The sequence below is a fragment of the Mesoplodon mirus genome, assembly GCF_964341445.2.
Source record: "Mesoplodon mirus genome assembly, chromosome: 17".
Classification (NCBI taxonomy): Eukaryota; Metazoa; Chordata; class Mammalia; order Artiodactyla; family Ziphiidae; genus Mesoplodon; species Mesoplodon mirus.
Genome location: NC_138993.1, coordinates 5691495 through 5714421, shown reverse-complemented (window position 1 = coordinate 5714421; position 22927 = coordinate 5691495). Strand labels below are relative to the sequence as shown.

The window sequence follows — 22927 nt, the reverse complement described above, 5'->3', positions numbered from 1 at the left end:
TCAATTTCACAAATGGTCTATATTTTGTCCATGTGGAAAAAATGAATATCCTAAATATTTTTCTGAAATTGTGACCTACATGCTTAAGTATAATGAAGATTCAACACATTGATATTTGAATTCAACTTCCAAAAGGGTCGACCAAAGAGATAATTTAGTATGTTCATACTTCAGCCCACATTTTCTGTATACATATAAGCTAAGTTTAAAATACACTGAATCATGATGCAAAAAAGTTAATCACTTGAAGTATTTTAGAACTGATCATTAAAATGGAAAAATATTTCCATAGAAGGCATAAAATAAAAAGATGGACTAATTACTGTACAATCCAAGAACAACTTCCCTACTTGATATGAATGACATTTTAAACTCCTAGGTTAGAGCTCAAAATACTAAATTTGGAAAATAGCAAGTCAAGAGGCTAACCTCATTTTAAACTCTAAAACAAAGGATATTTTACTAGTTACATTCCAGCTAAAATTAAATGCAAAGTAATAAAATATAGAAAAAATGTTAACCTGTGCTTAACTACAATATACTAGATGTACAGAGAACCTCTTTTACTGCCATATCTAAGACATAAAATTCTGAAGAAAAAAAAGAATCAGGCCTGAACCAAAACATATTTTCCAAAGAGAAAAAAAAAAAAGGCCTCTTCTGTCACTTATGTGTCTATTTTAAAACCTTCCAAATTTAAAACACTGGCATCTTCTTTAAAAGTACGGCCAATTCCTTAATTTCTGGAGTAGAAAATAAGCTAATGCATTTTATTGACGTAGTAATCCCTAGTTATAAAAGAACAAAAGGTTACCAAGAGGATCACTTCAGAGCTAAATCAGTGTGTACTAGTTAATGCTGAATCTGTTTTAGAAGATGAAAGTCAAGATAAAATCAATCAGATAACTTGGTAAAAGAATTCAAAACGCAATCAGATAACTTGGTAAAAGAGTTCAAAACGCCTAGGAAAGATGGAGACTTCAGGATTACAACATTACTAAGAGACAGCAAATTTAGACAAAGAAATTAATCTAATCTAATCCGGAGAAACAAGTATCACCCAGTTTCCATTTCATTTATACCTTACATTTACCTTGAATAAGAGACTTTTGATTTCAAAGCGGAGTTTCTCTAAATCAAATCTATTTTAAATTAGTCTGAAAGACTATTTTTAAGGGATCCTATAAAGGAGAAAAAGGAGGGGGAAATCTATTCTACCTCCCCCAAATAAATTATACATAAAATGCCATTATAACACATTATAAAGGTCCTTCAAATTTATTATGATGGAAGTTATTAAAATTAACTATGAAAATGTATACACTGAACTGGAACTTTTAGGGACTCAACAACCACAGATCCGAAAAACCTACCAGCAATGAATTTTAATTAAGAAGTGAAAAGAAGGGCCTAAACCCCTCCCTCCATTTTTTTCCTGATTTAAGATGGCAAGGCATTTCCCTTGACTGGGTGGTTAGAGAGTTTGTTTTATTTCAGATGAGTTTATTTGAGATGAGAGAAAAGGTTAAAGAATTTAAATGGCAGAAAAAAGAATCACATAGTAGGTATAACACAAAAAACAAATTCTAGGAATAAGTGAGTAGCGCTAATATTATTAACCGTTAATATAAATTCCTCTAACCAGATTAGAGAACTATTAAAAATACTTAAATAATGAGAAATTATAATAATGAGAATACTTTCTCATGATAAAATTAGTTAAAATAAGAACTATAATAAAAAGATGCATTCTTAAAACCACTTTAATATAACTGGTTTGTAACATATATAAGGGTTTTATAAAGCAACAAAATAGCATAGGCACACACCTTTAACATGTTAAAAGAATACTTTTTTAGAGATAGATAAGGCGAAACTGGTAACTAAAACCAGTATCACATTAAAATGACATCTCTGTTCATCAGAAAATAAACGATTGGGACTTCCCTGCTGTCACAGTGGTTAAGAATCTGCCTGCCAATGCAGAGAACACAGCTTCGAGCCCTGGTCCGGGAAGATCCCACTTGCCACGGAGCAACTAAGTCCATGCGTCACAACTACTGAGCCTGTGCTCTATAGCCCGTGAGTCACAACTACTGAGCCTGCGCTCTAGAGCCCACAAGCCACAACTACTGAAGCCTGCACGCCTAGAGCCCATGCTCCACTACAAGAGAAGCCACCGCAACGAGAAGCCTGCGCACCGCAAGAGTAGCCCCTGCTCGTCGCAACTAGAGAAAGCCCATGCACAGCAAAGAAGACCCAACACAGCCAAAAATAAATTAAGTTTTTTAAAAAAGAAAAAGAAAATAAACAATATATTTTAGCTTTAGGAGGCGAAGGTTACATCTAGAAAGAAGAGTCAAGGACTCGGGTTATATAAATTTGTCTAACTTCAACAACACTAAAGAGAATGCAATAAATGAGAAAAGGAATAGTGAAAAAGAACACCAAAGTTTTATTACTCCCACCCTGTGACTTAGATAATCCCATCATAACTCTCTAAATATGTTCCTATAATATTAAATTTGTGGGTTTTCTAACATACATATAATTATATTTCTATTCATAATTTCTAATTTCTATTCATACTTTATTTATTTAATTTATTTTTATTTGTTTATTTTGGGCTGCGTTGGGTCTTTGTTGCTGTGCACAGGCTTTCTCTAGTTGCGGGGAGCGCGGGCTAGTCTTCGTTGTGGTGCGTGGGCTTCTCATTGTGGTGGCTTCTCTTGTTGCGAAGCACGGGCTGTAGGCCTGCAGGCTTCAGTAGTTGTGGCTCGCAAGCTCTAGAGCGCAGGCTCAGTAGTTGTGGCGCATGGGCTTAGTTGCTCCGCAGCATGTGGGATCTTCCCAGACCAGGGCTCGAACCCGTGTCCCCTGCATTGGCAGGCAGATTCTTAACCACTGTGTCACCAGGGAAGCCCTCTATTCATACTTTAAGTCCTAATTTTCATTCATATCTGAAACAGCTCTAAATGTACATTTGGGAAGAAAATCAATGTTTATGTCAAACAGCAGACATTCACTCTGTGAGAAGTTATCAATAAAAATAGAGTTTTAGGTTCTCACACACTTAAATTTACACCACAACTCTCACAACCAAAAGAACCAAGTGCATTTTATTTAGTGAGTTCTTCAAACCGACATCATCCCCCAACATTTGGATATGATTCCTACCTGTACTCTCCAGAAAGAAATATACTAAGTCAAGAGTCCTGGCCTTTAGCTTAAAAAGCACTGTTGTAATTATTATCATTATATTTTAAATGAAATAATAATTAATGTTTCAATTCAGGCATCCCAACCAACCAAAATGATAGAGTGTTTCCTATTTTACCAATGACTGATAAAGGTTTTTTTTTTTCACAAATGAAGTAATTTTCTGATGAGGTTTCTAGCTCAAGATGAATACAACTTTAAGCTTTTCTACTATCATATTATTTCTTGGAAACTGTTACTTTTAAAGTCTAATTCAGAATTTAATACTCTGCTGGACTCCACTACAATCAAGAGTACTTATTAAGAACACAATAAATTAGTGCCATAAATTAAGGGACTAATTTAATAAACAGTGAAACAAAATAAAAAGTTCAGCCATTAATTTTTTTTTTTTTTTTTTTTTTTGCTGTACGCGGGCCTCTCACTGTTGTGGCCTCTCCCGTTGCGGAGCACAGGCTCCGGACGCACAGGCTCAGCGGCCATGGCTCACGGGCCCAGCCGCTCCGCGGCACATGGGATCCTCCCAGACCGGGGCACGAACCCGTATCCCCTGCATCGGCAGGCGGACTCTCAACCACTGCGCCACCAGGGAGGCCCCAGCCATTAATTTTTAATTAGGTAGAATGACAGGAAGAGGTTTATACTGAATAAAAACACAACACAAAATATTATGTAATATTTCATTGCAAATATGCCAAAAGGTCTGTAAGAAAAAGAAGGCTGTCTTAAGGTAATGTGACAAATGACTGAGGAATCACTGCTATTCCTGAATATTGGTCAGGCTTTTTAAATTCACACAGTAACCTCATAAAACCATACAATACCCTCCTTAGTAAAGCTCCTTGTAATGAGCTCAACTTGCTTTACCTCTTAATAGCTTCATAAGCTGCTATCAGTAATCTTTCTACTCTCTGAATGAACGTGAATGACCTGGTAAATTTTTCTGAACAGCTTTATCTAGATATAATTGACATATAATAAACTGTACATATTTAAATGTAAGCTTTGATAACTCTTGACATAGGTAGACCACCATGAAACCACTACCCAAATCAAGAAAATGACTGCATTCCTCATGCCCAGAAGTTTCCACAGGCCTGAATGAAATCCCTCCCTCCTGTTCCTCTCTGCTCCACTGCTTTGGACTCCAGGCAACCACCGCTAAGCTTTTTGTCACTATACACTAGTCTGTATTTTCTAGAATTTAATATAAATGAATCTTACATACATATGTAGGTGCTGGGTTCTTTACTAGCTTCTTTCACTTTGCATCATTAAGATTCATCCTTCTTATGCTTTCTTTAGGTTTAATTTGTTCTTCTTTTTCTAGTTTCTTAAGATAGAAGCTGAGATCACTGATTTGGGAACTTTTCTCCTTTTCTAATACAGGCATTTAGTGCTACAAATTTCCCTCTGATTACTGATTTAGTGGCATCCCACAACTGTTGGCATGTTTCATTTTCATTCAGTTCAAAATACTTTTAAGTCTCCCTTTCTAATCCCTCTTTGACACATGAGTAAGTCAAAAGTGTGTTATTCAGTCTCTGAATACTTGAGGATTCTCCAAAGATCTGTTACTGGTTTCTAATTTAATTCTCTTGTGGTCGGAGAACATATTTCTATGACTTGTACCCTTTTAAATTTATTGAGACTTCTTTCAAGACCCAGAATTGGTCTGTCTTGGTGACCAATTTCTATGTGAACTTGAAAAGAGTATTCATGTGGTTGCTGTGGGGCACAGGGCTCTACGAGTAAACTACCAGAGCTGCTCAGGCCTCCCATCTCCTTACTGATTTTCTTCCTCTTCTATTATTGAGAGAGGAGTACTGAAATCCGTATCACCGACTATTTCTCCTTGCAATTCTACTAGCTTTTGTCTCATATATTTTAACTGTTTTTAGGTGCATAAACATTTAAAAATGGCATATCTATGCTCCTAATGAACTGTCCCCTTTATCAAATGACCTTCTGTATTCCTGGTAATATTCTCTGCTCTGAAATCTACTTTTTCTAACATGAATATAGCTATGCCAGCTTTCTTTTGACTAGTGCATGGTATAACTTCTAATCTATTTTCGTGTTTATGTTTAAAGCAGGTTTCTTGTCAGCTTCATATAGTTAGCGTTTGCTCTTTTTCTTTAATCCAATTTGAAAATCTCTGCCTTTTTATTAGGATGTCTAGAGGACTTATATTTAATGTGATAAGTTCAGGTTTAAATCTATCTACCATGTTGTTACTTATTTTCCATTTCTTCCACCTGTTCTTTGGTCTCCTTTTCTGTTTTCTGCCTTCTCTGGGATTAAATGATTTTTTAAATTTTCATTTTACCTCCTCTCTTGGCTTGTTAGCTATAACTCTCTCTGTTCCGTTACTGTAGTGATTACCTTAGGTTTTACAGTACGTATATTTAACTTATCACTTGACTATCTTAGTCTGCTAGAGCCATAATAAAATACCACACTGAGTGGCTTAAACCAGCAGTCCCCAAACTTTTTGGCACCAGGGACCGGTAATGTGGAAGACAATTCTTCCACAGACAGGGGGAGGCAGGGGGATGATTCAGGCGGTAATGTGAGCAATGGGCAGCAGCAGATGAAGCTTCGCTCGCTTGTCCGCTGCTCACCTCCTGCTGTGAGGCCCGGGACCTAACAGGCGGCAGACCAATACGGTTCCGCAGCCCAGGGGTTGAGGACCCCTGGCTTAAACAATGGAAACATATTTTCTCACAGTTCTAGAAGGTGAGAACCCAAGATCAACGAGCCAAGAGGGCTGGTTTCTCCTGAGGCCTCTCTCCTTGGCTTGCGGAAAGCCATCCCCTTACTGTGTCCTCATAGCAACAGGCCTTTTCTCTGTGTGTGTGTGCAACCCTGGTATTTCTTCATCTTCTTCTAAGGACACCAATCATATTGGATTAGCGTCCATCCTTACAACCACATTTAGCCTTAATTAAATCTTTAAAAGCTCACTTCCATATACAGTCTTTTTTTTTTTTTTTAATGACTTTGGGGAAGATACAATTCAGTCCATAACACCAACTATCACTGAATTTTAAACTACTTCAGATAGCGTGTAACAAACTCACAATGTTATACTTCCATTTCTCCCCTCCCAGACTTTGTGCTGTTATCATCATATATTTTATTTCTACATATGCTATAAACCCAACAACACACTATCACCGTTTTTGCTTTCAACAGTCAACTATCTTTCAAAGAGACTTACAGAACAAGGGGGAAGGTTTCTTATATTTACTCATGTAGTTACTGTTTCCAGTGTTCTTCATTTCTTTGTGTAGATCCATAAGGTATTTTCTTCCTTCTGCCTGAAGTACTTTCTTTAATATCTATTAAGTACACATATACTGCAGGTGAATCCTTTCAACTCTTGTATGTTTAAAAAGGTGTTTATTTTGCTTTTTAAAAAATATATAATTTTGAAGTAATTTAAAATTCACAAGTAGTAGTATCCTTCACCATCTTTCCCCAAAGATATCATCTTACATAACTAGAGTATATTTTCAAAACCATAAAATTAACACTGGTGCAGTAAGTTTAACTAAACTGCACATTTTATTCAAAATTTCACAAGTCTTTAAACACACTCAATGGATTACATTCTTGCATTTTTCCAAAGAACGGAATTCTAAGTTGACATTTTTTTTCTCTTCCTATATTTTAAAGTTATTGTTACACTGCCTCTGGCTTGTACTGTTTCCAACAAGAAATATGCTATCACTTACATCTTCGTTCCTCAAAAATGAATATTTTTCCCTCAGGCTGTTTATCTGGTGTGCCTTGGTGCAGTTTTTTCCCCGCCATGTTTCCTTCGTGCTTGTTTTCATTGAGCTCCTGGATCTGTGGGGCTTACAGTTTTCATCCAATTTGGAAGATATTTGCCCACTGTTTCTTAAAATACTTTTTCTGTGTGCCCTTCCCCCACCCTGCTTCAGTGACTAAAAATACAAGTGTGTTAGGCTGCTTCAAGTTATCCCATGGCTCACTTTTTCTCTATTTTTTGGATAGTTTCTATCACTATGTCTTCAAGTCCACTAATCTTTTCTGATGCAATGTCTAATCTGTCATTAATCCCATCCAATACTTTTCATTTCAGACAAAGTAGTTTTAAATTTTAGAAGTTTGATTTGGATTTTTTAATAGGTCTTCCTTGTCTACACTAACATGTTTAATCTTTCCCCTAGTTTCCTGAACACATGGAATATTGTTATAATAACTCTTTTGATGTTCTTGTATACTATTTATGTATTATTATTATTATTATTATTTTTTTTTTTTTCTTTTTGCGGTATGCGGGCCTCTCACTGTTGTGGCCTCTCCCGTTGCGGAGCACAGGCTCCGGATGCGCAGGCCCAGCGGCCGTGGCTCACGGCCCCAGCCGCTCTGCGGCATATGGGATCCTCCCAGACCGGGGCACGAACCCGTATCCCCTGCATCGGCAGGCGGACTCTCAACCACTGCGCCACCAGGGAGGCCCCCTATTTATGTATTATAATTGATTACATTTCTTCTCCTTATGGGTCATATTTTCCTACTTCTTTGCATGGCTGGTAATTTTTGATCAAATGCCAAATATCGTCACTTTCATCTTTTTGGGTGCTGGAGATATATATATATATATATTTAAGAATGCCTTGTGTTTTTTTTTTATTTTTAATAACTTTATTTACTTTTTATTTATTTTTGGCTGCGTTGGGTCTTCGCTGCTGCACATAGGCTTTCTCTAGCTGCGGCGAGTGGGGGCTATTCTTTGTTGCAGTGCTCAGGCTTCTCACTGCGGTGGCTTCTCTTGTGGAGCACAGGCTCTAGAGAGCAGGCTCAGTAGTTGTGGCACACGGGCTTCGGTGCTCCGCAGCACGTGGGATCTTCCTGGACCAGGGCTTGAACCTGTATCTCCTGCCTTGGTAGGCAGATTGTTAACCACTGTGCCACCAGGGAAGTCCTAGATATATTTTTATTGCTATAAATGTTCTTGAGCTTTGTTCTCCATTGTCATTAAACTGATTAAAAATTAGTCTGATTCTTTCAGGTCTTGCTTTTAAGCTTTATTAGTTAAGACTAGGGCAGCATTTATTCTAAGGCTAATCTGGACCCACTACGGAGGCAAAAGACTTCCCATCACCCTACTTAATGCTTCATGAATTATGATGCTTTCCATGTTGGCTTGTGGGAATAGGAACTATTCTTGGCCTTGTGTGAGCTCTGAGAATTACTTCCTGTAATCTTCTCAGGAATCTCTTTTTCCAGTTCAAGTGACCTCCTCACTCATAGCCTCTGATAAGTACTCAGCTGAAGATGCAAGGAGAATCTCTGTAAGTGTCCAAAGTTCTATGTATGAGCTCTCTCCTCTCCAGTACTTTTTTTGTGAGCTATATCCGGCTTGGCCTCTGTAAACTTCCAGTTTGGTCTCCCTAATTAGATAGATCACTAGGCTCCACCCGAGTTCCCACTCCAGGCACCAGGCTCAGAAACTCCCCCCACCGAACAGTGAGCTAAGGTAATCATGGGGAGCTCACCTCATTTGTTTCCCATCTATCAGGGATCATTGTCTTTCACAGCCTGATATCTAATGTCTTGAAAACTTGTTTCATATATTTTGGTCAGTTTTTTAGCTGTTTCTGGAGGGAGGGTAAGTCTAATCCCTGTTCTTCCATCTTGGCCAGAAGACGAATTTCGTGGTGATGTTTTCCAAACATAAGGTATTCCTAATTTGAGCTTAAGTTATAAATATATAAAATTTAACCAACTCCTTGTTTTGGCTAGATCAGACACCCACTAGTAAAGAGGTGTTTTGCAACTATTAATTCAAACTATTTATGAGCAAATCAATTACTTCCCTATAAAGCTGGTTTTTCAAGTTTTGTTGTGCTTTCTATACAATCTCTTTCCTGAACAGATAAATTATGTCACAACTATCTTTCTAATAATGCAGTTATCTTTGAAGCATCAAGTCAGCATCAAGTCATGGAGTCTATTCTACATCCTAAATATTTCTCAAATTCAACTACTTCTACTCATGTCATTGTCAGTGCCCTAGACTAGGCTACCATCATCCCAACAGACCAACTCGACTCAAGTCTTGCACAAGTCAAATCCATCTTCTACTTTCAGCCAGGATAAAAGAAAGAGAGAGAAGCAGAAAAAGAGAAGGAGGAGGAGAAAAAGGAGAGGAAAATGGGAAGAGAAGGAAAGTTTTATTTAATGACTTAATTGCTGAAATCCAAAGACTGATCAGGTCAAGTCTCCACTGTCCTTGACTGAATTAAGTCATTAAAAAAGAGAGAGAGATAAAATGTGGATACTAACTTTAGCCATATCTACTTTTTTCCAGAACGTATGACTCCAATCTCCCATCTTCACTACTATTCTTCTCTCTTTAGAGTGACAAAGGGGCCTAGTTTTGGACTAATTCAAAAGATTCATGCTCAAGGTAGAGGGTTGTATGTATGTCTGTGTGTGTCTGCGTCTTGGCAAGGGCAGAGAGCAGTGAATTATTTGGAAAGGTGGAAGAGAGGATACTGATAATGAAGGAGAAAGGCAGGAACAGGCAAGAATTTTGCCTTGATAAAATTATCTAAAAAGGCATAAAAAGATGAGACTTACAGACATAAAGAGCAGCACTATTCAGAGCGATTTTTACTCATCTTCAGTGTTCATGAATAACACAGAATAAAGAGGAACAGGGTGAGACAGAAAGGAGAAGTCAAATGGCTAACCAGAACCTCCAAATTCATATTTCTACATGTTTGTTTTTTTTTTTTTTTTTTGCCTTAATGGGTTGTTATTTCTCCAGATTTCAAGCATATCCAAATACGGTCAATTTAAAATTTATCACAATATACTCAACTTCTGGGCTATTCAGAAACTTAATATTTTAAGACCAGTCAAGTTTCATCTTATAAAAGTTAACATATAACACTACTACTAAAAAAAACCCAAAACAACAACAACAAAAAACACGACTACTATTGTGAAATGAGTCTAATATCACAATTTACAAATTTTCTGAAGTAAACTGGGCCTTCTGATAAAACAACCCAATAGAGGAAATATGATTCTTTAAATAAATCAGATTCAAATTGGTGGGGACAGTGAAGGAAAGTTGACTACTACTGTTTACAAGAGATTCACACCATTGTTCTTTTAAATAGAAGTTCTCCTACTAATAATCTGACTATCTTAAGGGCAAAGTGGCATGTGTATGTCAGAACCTGCCAGATGAAAATCAATTAGGAATAAGCTTTATGTTATGGTAGAGTTAAACAAAAAAATTTCTATGAACTCAGCTTAAAGTCATTCTCTCTATATAAGAGTGTGAAACTATAAGCACATTAACTTCCAAAGATGCTCATTAGTTCATCTTTCATAAAGTTTGTCAGAAATGGGTAACACTATTCTTGAGAATAGTTTGATACTATGTATCAAAATGAAAAACAAGCATATCCTTTGACCTAGTATTCCTACATCTAGGAATTTAGGCTAAGAAGAAAATCACCCAAGTAGAAAAGATTCCATTTAGCACAGTTTTTTTAAATGACTTTTTTTTTTTTTTGCGGTACGCGGGCCTCTCACTGTTGTGGCCTCTCCCGTTGCGGAGCACAGGCTCCGGACGCGCAGGCTCAGCGGCCATGGCTCACGGGTCCAGCCGCTCCGCGGCACGTGGGATCCTCCTGGACCGGGGCACGAACCGGCGTCCCCTGCATCGGCAGGCGGACTCTCAACCACTGCGCCACCAGGGAAGCCCTAAAATGACTTTTTAAAGTGGTGGGGGGGAGGGATAACTAAAATATCTATCAATAAGGATCTGGTTATGTGGATTATGGTATATACAATAGGGTGCAGCTATTAAAAAATCATGTGAATTGATATATTTTTATTTACCATGAAAAGAGGCCGATACCACTATTGAGAAAAAATAAAGTAAAATTAGGCTACAATACAGCAATTATACTAAATTGCTTTTTGTAAAATGGTGTGCATATGCCTAAGAGAACGGGTTGGGCAGGGAGGGAGGCAGAGGGAGAATGTGTGTACGTGCATGTGCACCAGTGTGTAAAAAGGATTCTAACTAAAGATGCTCACTGAAGTGCTAAAAGAAGATTCTATCTCTAGGTGAGGAAATGGGACATTTTTGCTTCCTCCTTTGTACTTCTCTGTAGTATGTGAATTTTTTTCAATAAGCATATGTAACTTTTACAAAAAGTTTTAAGAAAGTTTGTTAAGATTTGTAAATTATGAAGCCACTTACACTACTCCCTTTTCTTTGCATATCATCATCACTGAATGGAGTGGTATTAAGAATTCACAGAGAATATGCAATATTCAAATTGAGACGAGTAGGACCAATGTATATAAAAAAGCAAAATCTGAATCTGGAGGATAGAAGGCATTTAAAAACAAAAACAGAGGGGCTTCCCTGGTGGCACAGTGGTTAAGAATCCACCTGCCAATGCAGGGGACACGGGTTCAAGCCCTGGTCCGGGAAGATCCACATGCTGCGGAGCAACTAAGCCCGTGCGCCACAACTACTGAGCCTGCGCTCTAGGGCCTGCGAGCCACAAAAACTGAGCCTGTGGGCCACAACTACTGAAGCTCGCGTGCCCTAGAGCCTGTGCTCCACAATGAGAAGCCACTGCAATGAGAAGCCCGCGCACAGCAACGAAGACTAGCCCCTGCTCGCCGCAACCAGAGAAAGCCCGTGCGCAGCAACGAAGACCCAACGCAGCCAAAAATAAAATAAATAAATTAAAAAAAAAACAGATGAAATGCTTGCTCTTCCATTAAAAGTTATTCACATGTCAAAGTTCTCCAATAACAGTAATCATTAACCATCACAGAGGTATTCGTTAATTCTTAATATTACTCTTCCTATTTATGTGTCAATTATTGGGTTGGCCAAAAAATTCGTTTTTCTGTAAGATGTTAAGCAAAAACCCAAAATGAATTTTTTGGCCAACCCAGTATCTCAATAAAGTTGGGAAGAAATATTACTCTCCCTAAAAGAAGCAAAAATATCCATTTAGGTCAGTTAACGAGTAGTCCAGGAGACAGCAAGGCCATCACCACATTCCAGAGAGGCAATGATTACTTTACACAGCTATAACTATCTTGTATACCTATGTACATCTTCTATCCATAACTATATATCAGTAAAATCTATTTGTCATGTTGCATAGTAATATTTACTTGGAGGCATTCTCTCTAACCAAGAATCCTGCCACATTTAACCACAAAATTTAACATATATTAAGATTTTTCAAACATTTTTCCATAATGATATTTTACATCATGAAACTATACCAAAGGAAAACTTAAGAAAATGTACAAAACTTAAATTCAGGACTAAAGTTGGCCAAATACTCATCTCACCAGATAATCATTAATCCAGGTTAATTCATTCAACTAGTTGAATAGCTAATAATAAAAGACAATGTGCTGGGCACTGTTCTAGGCACTGTGGAGAACACAATATTTGACACATAGGCACTACGTTCTAGAAGTTCACAGGCTGGCATTTCACAGGTACAGAATGTACCCTGAACCCTATTCCACACTCCCAAGAGCTCAGAACATCCATGTATCAAAAAAAAATATTAACTACCTATAGTGTGCCATTCACTGCTAGCCTGTAAGTTATATACACATTAATTACAGCAATGTGAAGTGCTACAGAAAAGTGAACAAATGCTTAAAGCTGTCTAATTAGGTCATAAGACCATATGCTTGAATCGAATCCTAAAAGACAAGTTTGCTGAGTCAAGGCAGAGAGAAGGGCACAGCAAGCAAAGAGAGTGTTCAAAGGCAGAGGCAGGAAGAGCACGCTACTCTTCCTCGTGCTGCAAATTGTTCAGCAGGTCTGCAGCAGCAGGCATCCAAGGTGCCTCTCTAAGAGACTTGGAGTGTATTCTAATGACAGAGAACAGATGACAAAGATGAGAAATCAACCAAGTAGTGGTGTGAATGAAAAGACCAGAAGCAGGAAACCAGGTAAGAGACTACAATAGTAATAGTCCAGGTAAGAAGTGGAGGTGAGCCTAAACTGTACTTTGGTAACATTAAAAGTGAAGAGAGGGCTTCCCTGGTGGCGCAGTGGTTGAGAGTCCGCCTACCGATGCAGGGGACACAGGTTCGTGACCTGGTCCGGGAGGATCCCACATGCCACGGAGCGGCTGGGCCCGTGAGCCATGGCCGCTGGGCCTGCGTGTCCGGAGCCTGTGCTCCACAACGGGAGAGGCCACAGCAGTGAGAGGCCCACGCACCGCAAAAAAAAAAAAAAAGTGAAGAGAATTCCGAAGTAGCACAATCACAGATCTTAGTGGCCAAAGAATGTGGCAGATATGGAAGATGGAAGAATGAAGAAGAACTCACAACTGGGTGATATCAATAACCAAGACAGAGAGTGGGCATATAGCTGTGAATAAGTGTGTACAGATGTGTGTGAGTGAAAGAACAGGTTTGAAGGAAAAGATATAGTATTCATTTTAGACACACTGAGTTTTTAAAGTCTTACGCCATATAGATGAAGATGCTCAGAAGCAGGTAGTGTGTGTGTGTGTGTGTATATATGTATATATATATCTGGGAGTCAAATGTGACTAGGGAGTAGCTGAAGTAATGAAGATAAGTGAGATCACCTAGGGGCACTGCGTGCAAAGACAGAAGAGTCAAGGACAGAGCTTGGGAGAGTTCCTGAGGGCACGGCAAGGGACACGAGGTCCCTGAAAGAGACTAATAAAGAACAGTCTCAGAGCTAGAACAATAGTTTCAAGGAAAGAGGAATGGACGACAATGTCAAACGCAGTAGAGGTCAAGTAAGAATTGTGACTTTTGGTAGTTAGGTAAGCTTACCGAAAAAGAGTCCCAATAGAGTGGTGAAAGCGAAAGGTAAAACGCTGGGAATTAGGGGATGAATGAAAGGTGAAAAAGTAGCAACAAGTAGGAAGCACTTCTCAAATTGTATCACACAGTTTCCCAAATGTACTGACCACAGAATATTTCCTCATGTAGCACTCCTTGGTACTGGAAGACCAAGCTAGGAAGAAGACATCAATGTCAAGGCAGAGACTGTTTAAAACTGAAAAGGGATAAATAATGAAATAAATTGCTAGAGGGACTAAAGACAGGTTCTGAAGGATATAGTAAAGGAACACCTGTTTGTCTGCAACCAAAGGAAAAATAGTGAGAAAGGGTGTAAGTGAAAATGTGGTACATAGTTAGAAAGCCAACATATGAAGCAATTCATTCTCAATGACCTCTTTTTTCCCTCTTCTGAAGAACACAAGTCACTACTCAAAAGTGACAGAGGGGATGAACAGGTCTGAGGTCAATGGTAAAGGTTTAGAATAGCAGCTGCAGAGAAGAGGAGAAAAGAAGAGGATCTGGGATGGGCTGTGGGTGAGAAATCAGAACTTACATAGTAATATCATTTTAGCTGCCCCACAGTTCTATAACTTTTCAAAGTCCTGAGGAACTCTGAGTAGATGGACTGAAGCGTCACTCTTATAAATTCCAATCCGCTCCATCTAAAGCCCAAAGGATCTCATTTCCTGGGGCATAGAGACCAGAAATCTCCTGAAATAACACCAAAATTCAGGAAGTAACTAAAGACTGAAGCATATCCAGTGAGTTTCCAAAACCTCCCTGGGATCTTAAAAGTAACAGTAACAAGCAACTAGAATTCACAGCAGAATTTGTGGGCCCAAAGATTTTAATGTGAGCATTCTTACAAATTAAATACTTATAAGAAATGCCATTTAATCAGACCACAAGGGGAAAAACACCATCAAAAGAGATGTCAACAAGTATGAATCTCCTAATACACCCAACAGTCCAACAGTTATCATTCATTTACATCACTCTGGGGGTAAACTAAAACAACAGTAATACTAATAATTTATGATTCATAACTACTATTTCCAAAGGTCTAAGACAAAATGAGACTTACATGTTACATAAAGTCTTTTATATATATATACATTTATATATAAATAAGACTTTATGTAACATGTCATTACTTTTAGGTACATCTTAACCTGCAATACTCTGAGAAGTTTATAAAACCATGCATTTCCCATCCTTTCATTCAAGTTGACATCTGATTGTTACATGAAGGATGGGAACACATTGTTATCCCTTCAAAAAAAGCATTTTTAAAGTAATTTTTTAAACTATTCAAATGAGTCAGCATTAAAATGAGAGCCCCTAAGAGACACTTAATGTCACTGCCTCTTTCCATATATACCACAATGCCATGCACATCTGAATATAAATAACTGACAGCACCCTAAATAAACAGAAACAAAAACCAAGTTTAGGAGGGATGAGGTCAAACTGGAGGAATGGACATTTATTTAATATCTACTATACAAATAACAGATTCAAACAGAAATTTGAATCCTCAGAGTAATTCTAAAAGGTAGGTGATAAAATAGTTCAATCCTGAACGGCATTTGAACCGTAATCATAGAACCAATGTAAAATCTCGAATTCACATGCAGATTGGTCAGGCAGAGGAATGGGCAATCATCTGGGCAGAGACTAAGGAAAGATGAAAGTGAACTTGCACTTCAGTGAAATAAAGAACTGCTGAAGCAGAGTTTCAGGTGACCTTCCATCTACCACCTGCTTGGTGTTTAGACTGAGACCATGAGAAAAATACAAAACAGAGGAGCTTTGTCACATAATAACACTGTCAAGAAGTAAGACTAGTAGTACCAGGCTCAGAAGACCGAAAAATATCAAGAATATTTCTACAATGTTAAATTCTGAATTAAAAAAGAAAAAGAGAAGATCCTCTAACATTTCAAAAGAAATCACCACCCTATTTCTAAATCAATTGTGATAATTAAACTAAACAACAGTAATATATGATGGCTATAAATCCCAGACAACCTATGATCAATTTTTCAAAATATATAAAATTCTTAAAATAAACTACCACAAATTTCACATATTGCCTAAGAAAATAAAATTAAACAATGACATTTAGAGAGAAGCAAAATACCTTAAGGGTACAAAAATAAACAATACATGCCTAGTCACACATATTTACAATTCAGTTGGAAAAGACAAACAGGTAAACAACCAATATAAGACATAATGAAATAACATTAAGTATTGTGAAAAGAGTAAAAAAAAAAAAAACAAAACTTTTTTTTCTTTGAGGTGTTTGAGCAGGTATTTACAGAAAAGGTAGCATTTGAGCTACTCTCAAAGGAAAGGGGGGACTTCCCTGGTGGCGCAGTGGTTAAGAATCCACCTGCCAATGCAGGGGACACGGGTTCGAGCCCTGGTCCAGGAAGATCCCACATGCTGCGGAGCAACTAAGCCCGTGCGCCACAACTACTGAGCCTGCTGTACTCTAGAGCTTGCGAGCCACAACTACTGAAGCCCGCGTGCTTAGAGGCTGTGCTCCGCCACAGGAGAAGCCACAGCAATGAGAAGCCCGTGCACCGCAGAGAACAGTAGCCCCCGCTCGCCACAACTAGAGAAAACCCACATGCTGCAACGAAGACCCAACGCAGCCAAAAAAAAAAAAAAAATTAAATAAAAATAAATTTTAAAAAAAAGGAAAAGGGAAGAAAGTTTTTTTAGGCTCAATTAACAATGGTACAGAGATAAAAAGGTACAGAGAACTGACAATGTATTTCATATTATATGAGGTATGAAAGATTCCATATGATTAGAATTTAGTACATGTGGACAGTTAAAGAGAGATAGCCCTAGAAAGGCTGAACAGATCCTGAAGGAATTTGACAAAAATTATTCAGAAGATACACTGAGGGTATACATGTCAGTTATGTTTAAAAACAAAAAGAAAGAAAAAGGAAAGGAAAGGAAAGGATAAAAAGATACCGTGGAATTTTAAAGAATGAGGATTAGAGGCAGACAATATAGCAGGAAAATCTCAGGATATAAAACTTAATAGATCTGGGCTAGAATCCCAGCTCTATCACTTACGAACAATAAGCCTTGTCTAAATTGCAATTTCCATAGTTTTCAAATGGGGATAATATGTCACTATTGTGGTAAAGCCTTAATATGATGGCAAATGTAAATTGTCCAATGTATCATCTTTCAATTAATGGGTAGTCAAACCTCAGTAGTTTCCTTTTCATAATAAATGGTAGAATATGGGAGAAGACAGGGAAGAAATGAAGCTATGTACTCTCAGTAACTGGGAAGATGATAAAGCCATTAACTAAAGAAGGAATATAAAGAGAATATAAAAGAAGCAGTAGATTTGGAGAAGAGAAAAATACACTGAGTTCTAGACTTGCCAAATTTGTAGTGATAGAGGGATATACATCTACATGCAAAGATACCAGAAGGCATGAAAGATTTGGGTCTTGAACTGAGAAGACAGTTCTAAGAGAAATAAAAATTTAAGAATCTTAGGCATACACAGGAAAGCAAAGAACAAGTGAACCAAGAACAGGAGCTCACAAACAGCAGGGATGAAACAGAGTCAAGAATGCATGGTGGGGACTTCCCTGGTGGCGCCGTGGTTAAGAATCCGCCTGCCAACACAGGGGACACGGGTTTGAGCCCTGGTCCGGGAAGATCTCACATGCCGCGGAGCAACTAAGCCCATGTGCCACAACTACTGAGCCTGTGCTCTAAAGTCCGCAAGCCACAACTACTAAGCCCGTGTGCCACAACTGCTGAAGCCCACGTGCCTAGAGCCCGTGCTCTGCAACAAGAGAAGCTACTGCAATGAGAAGCCCACGCACCTCAACAAAGAGTAGCCCCCACTCGCCGCAACTAGAGAAAGCCCGCGTGCAGCAATGAAGACACAACACAGCCAATAATAAATAAATAAATAAATAGGCAAGCAAACAAACAAACAAGAATGCATGAGGAAAGAGCTTCAAATAAAAAAGTGGTCAGCAGTATTAAGTACTGGATACAACTTTGGTGATTCAGGAGACCTCTGACAAGCTTTGGGATTTGATTCCAGCAAAATTTTTGATAACACCAAACTCTAAGCACTGAAGGAATAAATGGGTTGTAAAGAAATCAGAGAAAACTGAGCTATTTGTAATGAGGTGGATAGACCTAGAGTCTGTCATACAGAGTGAAGTAAGTCAGAAAGAGAAAGACAAATACCGTATGCTAACACACATATACGGAATTTAAAAAAAAAAAATGTCATGAAGAACCTAGGGGTAAAACGGGAATAAAGACACAGACCTACTTGAGAATGGACTTGAGGATATGGGGAGGGGGAAGGGTAAGCTGTGACAAAGCGAAAGAGAGGCATGGACATATATACGCTACCAAACGTAAGGTAGATAGATAGTGGGAAGCAGCCGCAGAGCACAGGGAGATCAGCTCGGTGCTTTGTGACCGCCTGGAGGGGTGGGATGGGGAGGGTGGGAGGGAGGGAGATGCATGAGGGAAGGGATGTGGGAACAGATGTATATGTATGACTGATTCACTTTGTTATAAAGCAGAAACTAATAAAAAAATAAAATAAAATAAAATAAAAAATAAAAAAAAGAAATCAGAGAAAAGACTAGAATCTATTTCAAGGGTCCCCAAGTGGGAACTCCACAGAAGTAGTAATGGAGACCAGATGGGTATGATCAACATTTCAAACAGCCATATGAAAAATAAATTTAGCCTCCACCAAGCTACCTCCACAATATAAGAAAAATATTAAATTTCTTTTATTCTCTAATTAGCATATTATATATTTTAGAATGAAAGCATGAATTACTGTTTTACAAATGTCCTGTGTTCAGTAGACAGACTCTTCCATATCACAAGATTCTTGGTAGAAAATAAATAAAAAGATTATTAAGTACTAAAAGGCTGGGAATCATAGGGCTCTTGAAAGAAATCCAGCACTGAAGAGAATAAATGCAATCATGAATGATCCAGGTAGAAACTTTCAGAGAAAGTTTCTGTTGTTGTTTTAAGGTTTTTGTTAGTTAGTTGTTTGCTTGGGGTTTTTTGTTTTGTTTTCAGAAGTGGAAAAACTTGTTTTTCCAAAATTTGTTTTCCAAAAAGATGTTAGGTCAAGATAAAGAAATCAGTGTATACAAATATTGAAAGTTCCAGAAAGAAAGGCAGTTAAATATCACTGAGAAAATAAAAAAGATGAATCATGAAGAAAAAAGACTGACCTTACAAATACTGCTATGCATAAGCTACAGACCATGTCTGGAAAACTACGTACCCATTCTCATCCTCAAAAAAAGCTGTCCTACAGAAGTTCAGTTAACCATTTAGACAATTACATCGATCATAACTCTGGTACAACTAGAACTATGTTACACAGAAGTGAAGAGATTCTGAAGCCTGACAAACATGGGTTCAAAATTCTGCTCCTCCACCGACTACCATTTAACCTTAAAGTTACTTAGCTTCTCTGAAGATGTTTCTTCATTTAACAATAACAACCGTCCCATAAGAGACCAAAAGAGACAATACATGTAAAGAGCTTAGCACAGTGCGTGGCACAAGGTAACCACTTAAGAAACATAGCTATAATCACTAAAATAAAATATAGATAAATATTTTTCTAACCTTAGGATTGAGAAGACCTAAGCTTTAAAGGAAAGGAAACAAATGAAACAGGAAAGATTAATATATCTGGCTACACAATCCTTTAAAATTTTTATATGTGAAAAATCTTTAAAATATTTGAAGGTAAACATAATACAAAACTAAAAAGCATAGGTACAGAATTGACTTATATAAGTTACTTTCCTCATACAACAAAAAGATAAAAACCCCAATAGAAAAGAAAATTGCACTGACATACTCTTTGCTCTAAATAAACAATACCAGGTACCCAACTTAGGAATCCACAAAGACAGTAATGGACACCGGGTGGGTATTTTTCAATGCTTCAACACATGACTGATAGTGTAAGGCATTCTTACCCCTCCAACGTCACATCAAGCTAATAAGGCATTCCTTACATCCTTAAAAAAGAACTATTTGAACTATCTGAAACACAAAATAATATTAGTATTTGAAATATTAGATTCAGATAGCATCAATTCAATCTTTAGCACACTGAATGCAAATCTGTTACTAGCTTTTTAATTAAAAATAAAGCATAATCCTAGCATATATTATTTAAACAAACCTAATGATTTTTTCAAGCTATGCTAAAGAGAAGTACCTTGAAACTGCCCCTGAGATACAGGGGACAGCGGGGGGCGGTCAAGTGGCCGTACCTCTGCATCATTCGTGTTTCCCCTGCAACCTACATGCACTTCCACTTCCACCTGTATCTGTCCTTAGATAACTGGAGCCCAATTTATTTTCAGACTTTCTTTTTAAAACTGAAAAATAATTCTAACAATCCACATCAAACCTCTCTCCTGATCTCAAAAAGAAAAATTCAGTAAACATCCTTCATAAAGGATATGTCCATTATGAATTCTTATTCATAATGGACATATCCCAAACTTTCCAAGGAAATTTTAAGTATTTGAATATGTGGACCACCCCCCTCCATTTCCCTATTTTTCCTTATATTTAGAAAAATACTATGAAATTTTCAGTTGAGACAAGTAACATGTTTTGCAGTATTTTGGGAACAACTTCTTTATTTCTGTGCCCAAGGTAACACAGATACTGCTATGGCATTAACACTAAACAGACCAAAATACTGTGGAACCCCCTCGTAATACAAAGTTGCTGACAGAAATAAAACCAAGTTGTTGACTCTGTTATACCTTTTCTGTGTGTGATATGTGTATGTGTGGTTATAGGCTTTTGGCTAGAAATATATTTTAAAAATATCGGGCCTCCCTGGTGGCGCAGTGATTGAGAGTCCGCCTGCCGATGCAGGGGATACGGGTTCGTGCCCCGGTCTGGGAGGATCCCATATGCCGCGGAGCGGCTGGGCCCGTGGGCCATGGCCGCTGAGCCTGTGCGTCCGGAGCCTGTGCTCCGCAACGGGAGGGGCCACAACAGTGAGAGGCCCGCGTACAGCAAAAAAAAAAAAATAAAAAAAAATAAAAATAAAAAAAAAATAAAAATATCAATGTACTCAGAAAGTTTGGGATGAAAGATATTCTACTTCCAGCTAAACTGAAATTTTGGTCAACAGAGCTATTTTATACAATTACCAATTTCTTTAAATGAGACTATAATAATTATAATCCAAATTAAAATGGAATATAATTCAAATTATTTTGTAAGTACTTCAGATTCAGAGTCATACAAAAGCTAGCCTTTGAGTTATAAAAATTCATTTTCATTAGCACAGATAATGCAAAAGACTGAAATGTATAATAACTCTAAGACAACATACTATTGAAGTTGGTTTTACAGCCAACACTTGACAAGTTTACATACAATTTTTATCTCCTAGTAAAAATGTACAAAAAGACAACATGTGGAGCTTTCTATTGTTCAGACTCCAAATAAATGAGATTTTCTGTAATAAATTTTATATGACTTTTTAATGTAGTACAACTTTGTGTATTAAAAATAATTAAACTTAACTATAAACAAAATCCAAAAGGGAAAAACTAAATTAAACGGAAGAATAGGAAAATATACTACAAGCAGAGAAAGTTCAAAAAAAGCCACAAAACAAAAACATTTAGTTAGTGAATGGGCCACTACCTTTACTTTGATTTAAAAAAAAAAAAAAACAAGAAAACAAAAAACCTAAGTGTATCAGCTAAGTCATCCAATCTCATACACACCACCCCACACAGACACAGAAAGCAGCCAAAATATTCACTTTTCAAAAATGTCTAATAAAATTATTTTTACCTGTAAATTGTTTTCTGTGATTCTGTTCCACCAAACCATATTGATGGGTACTCCTGATTTACACCTGTCAGCAAGGCAGCCAATAGGGTTCTTTGCTTTTCGTGCCTTGGATCCCATCGGAACTAGCCTCTCCTCCAGCATCCCCAGGCGATACTTCCTTGGCTAGGAAAAAGAAGGAAAGAAACCAGGCCACTCCTAACATCCCCCATACTAATCTAAGCTAACATAACTAACATACAGAAGATACCAAGAATGGTGGAATAGGAAACAATAAAATTTCTAAGACACTCCCTCTAATGTCTTTAGCACCACCCCCCATTCCCCATCCCCACCCCCCAGTACGCACACACCTCCAAAATAACCCATAGTCCTAACAACAGTATTACATAAAACAACAACTGTTTTAGTGAAATACATTATAATCTGAGTTTAGTGAACAGAAATTAACTTATCAGCAAAGTAAATGCTTTGCAAATTTTTTTCCACTGGCACTTACCTATTCTCACTGCAATATGAAGAAATGGCTTCAACGGCACAAAATACAGGTAAAAAAATTTCTTCACACCATATCTTTTTCTGCTCCCCATCTCACTACCTTATTTCCTACTGAGAACCACCCCACTTAGAAGAAGCAGCTAATTTCAAGGAATGGATTTTTTTTTTTAATTTTTCAAATTCTATGCCCATTAGGGCAGAGTACAAATTGATCTATCTTAAACAGGCATTGTACTCAGTGAAACTTGTACTCAATGAAAAACAACAATCTCAGACAAAAAAAATACACAAATTTCATTGGTCTTATAAATCTCAGTAATTTGAACAGATTGATACTAAGTAGCCTAGTAAAAGCACTGATTCATTGGCTAATATTATAATAAAGTTAGTAAACAATCTTAAAAGTGATTGGCAGGGATTTTTTATACATGAAGGTTAATGAACAGTTTCC

At 37.6% G+C, this 22927-nt stretch overlaps 1 protein-coding gene and 1 long non-coding RNA gene across 11 annotated transcripts in view; both read right to left on the bottom strand.

The window, feature by feature from the left end:
- The window catches only part of LOC309792796, a 468580-nt gene that overhangs the window by 172697 nt on the left and 272956 nt on the right, over positions 1 to 22927 (bottom strand). The window lies entirely within an intron of this gene.
- PAN3 (poly(A) specific ribonuclease subunit PAN3) overlaps positions 1 to 22927 on the bottom strand; it is a 118890-nt gene that overhangs the window by 67190 nt on the left and 28773 nt on the right. For 6 of the 10 annotated variants that reach the window (XR_014291791.1, XM_082602609.1, XM_082602605.1 and 3 more), the window contains one exon: positions 21982 to 22143. The exons of the other annotated variants lie outside the window; for them this stretch is intronic. Coding sequence is in view for 5 of the 6 variants with exons in the window: in XM_082602609.1 (XP_082458735.1) it covers positions 21982 to 22143 (162 nt within the window). In the remaining variant the exon portion in view is untranslated. The remainder of the gene's footprint in view (positions 1 to 21981; positions 22144 to 22927) is intronic. 10 annotated transcript variants of the gene reach the window in all.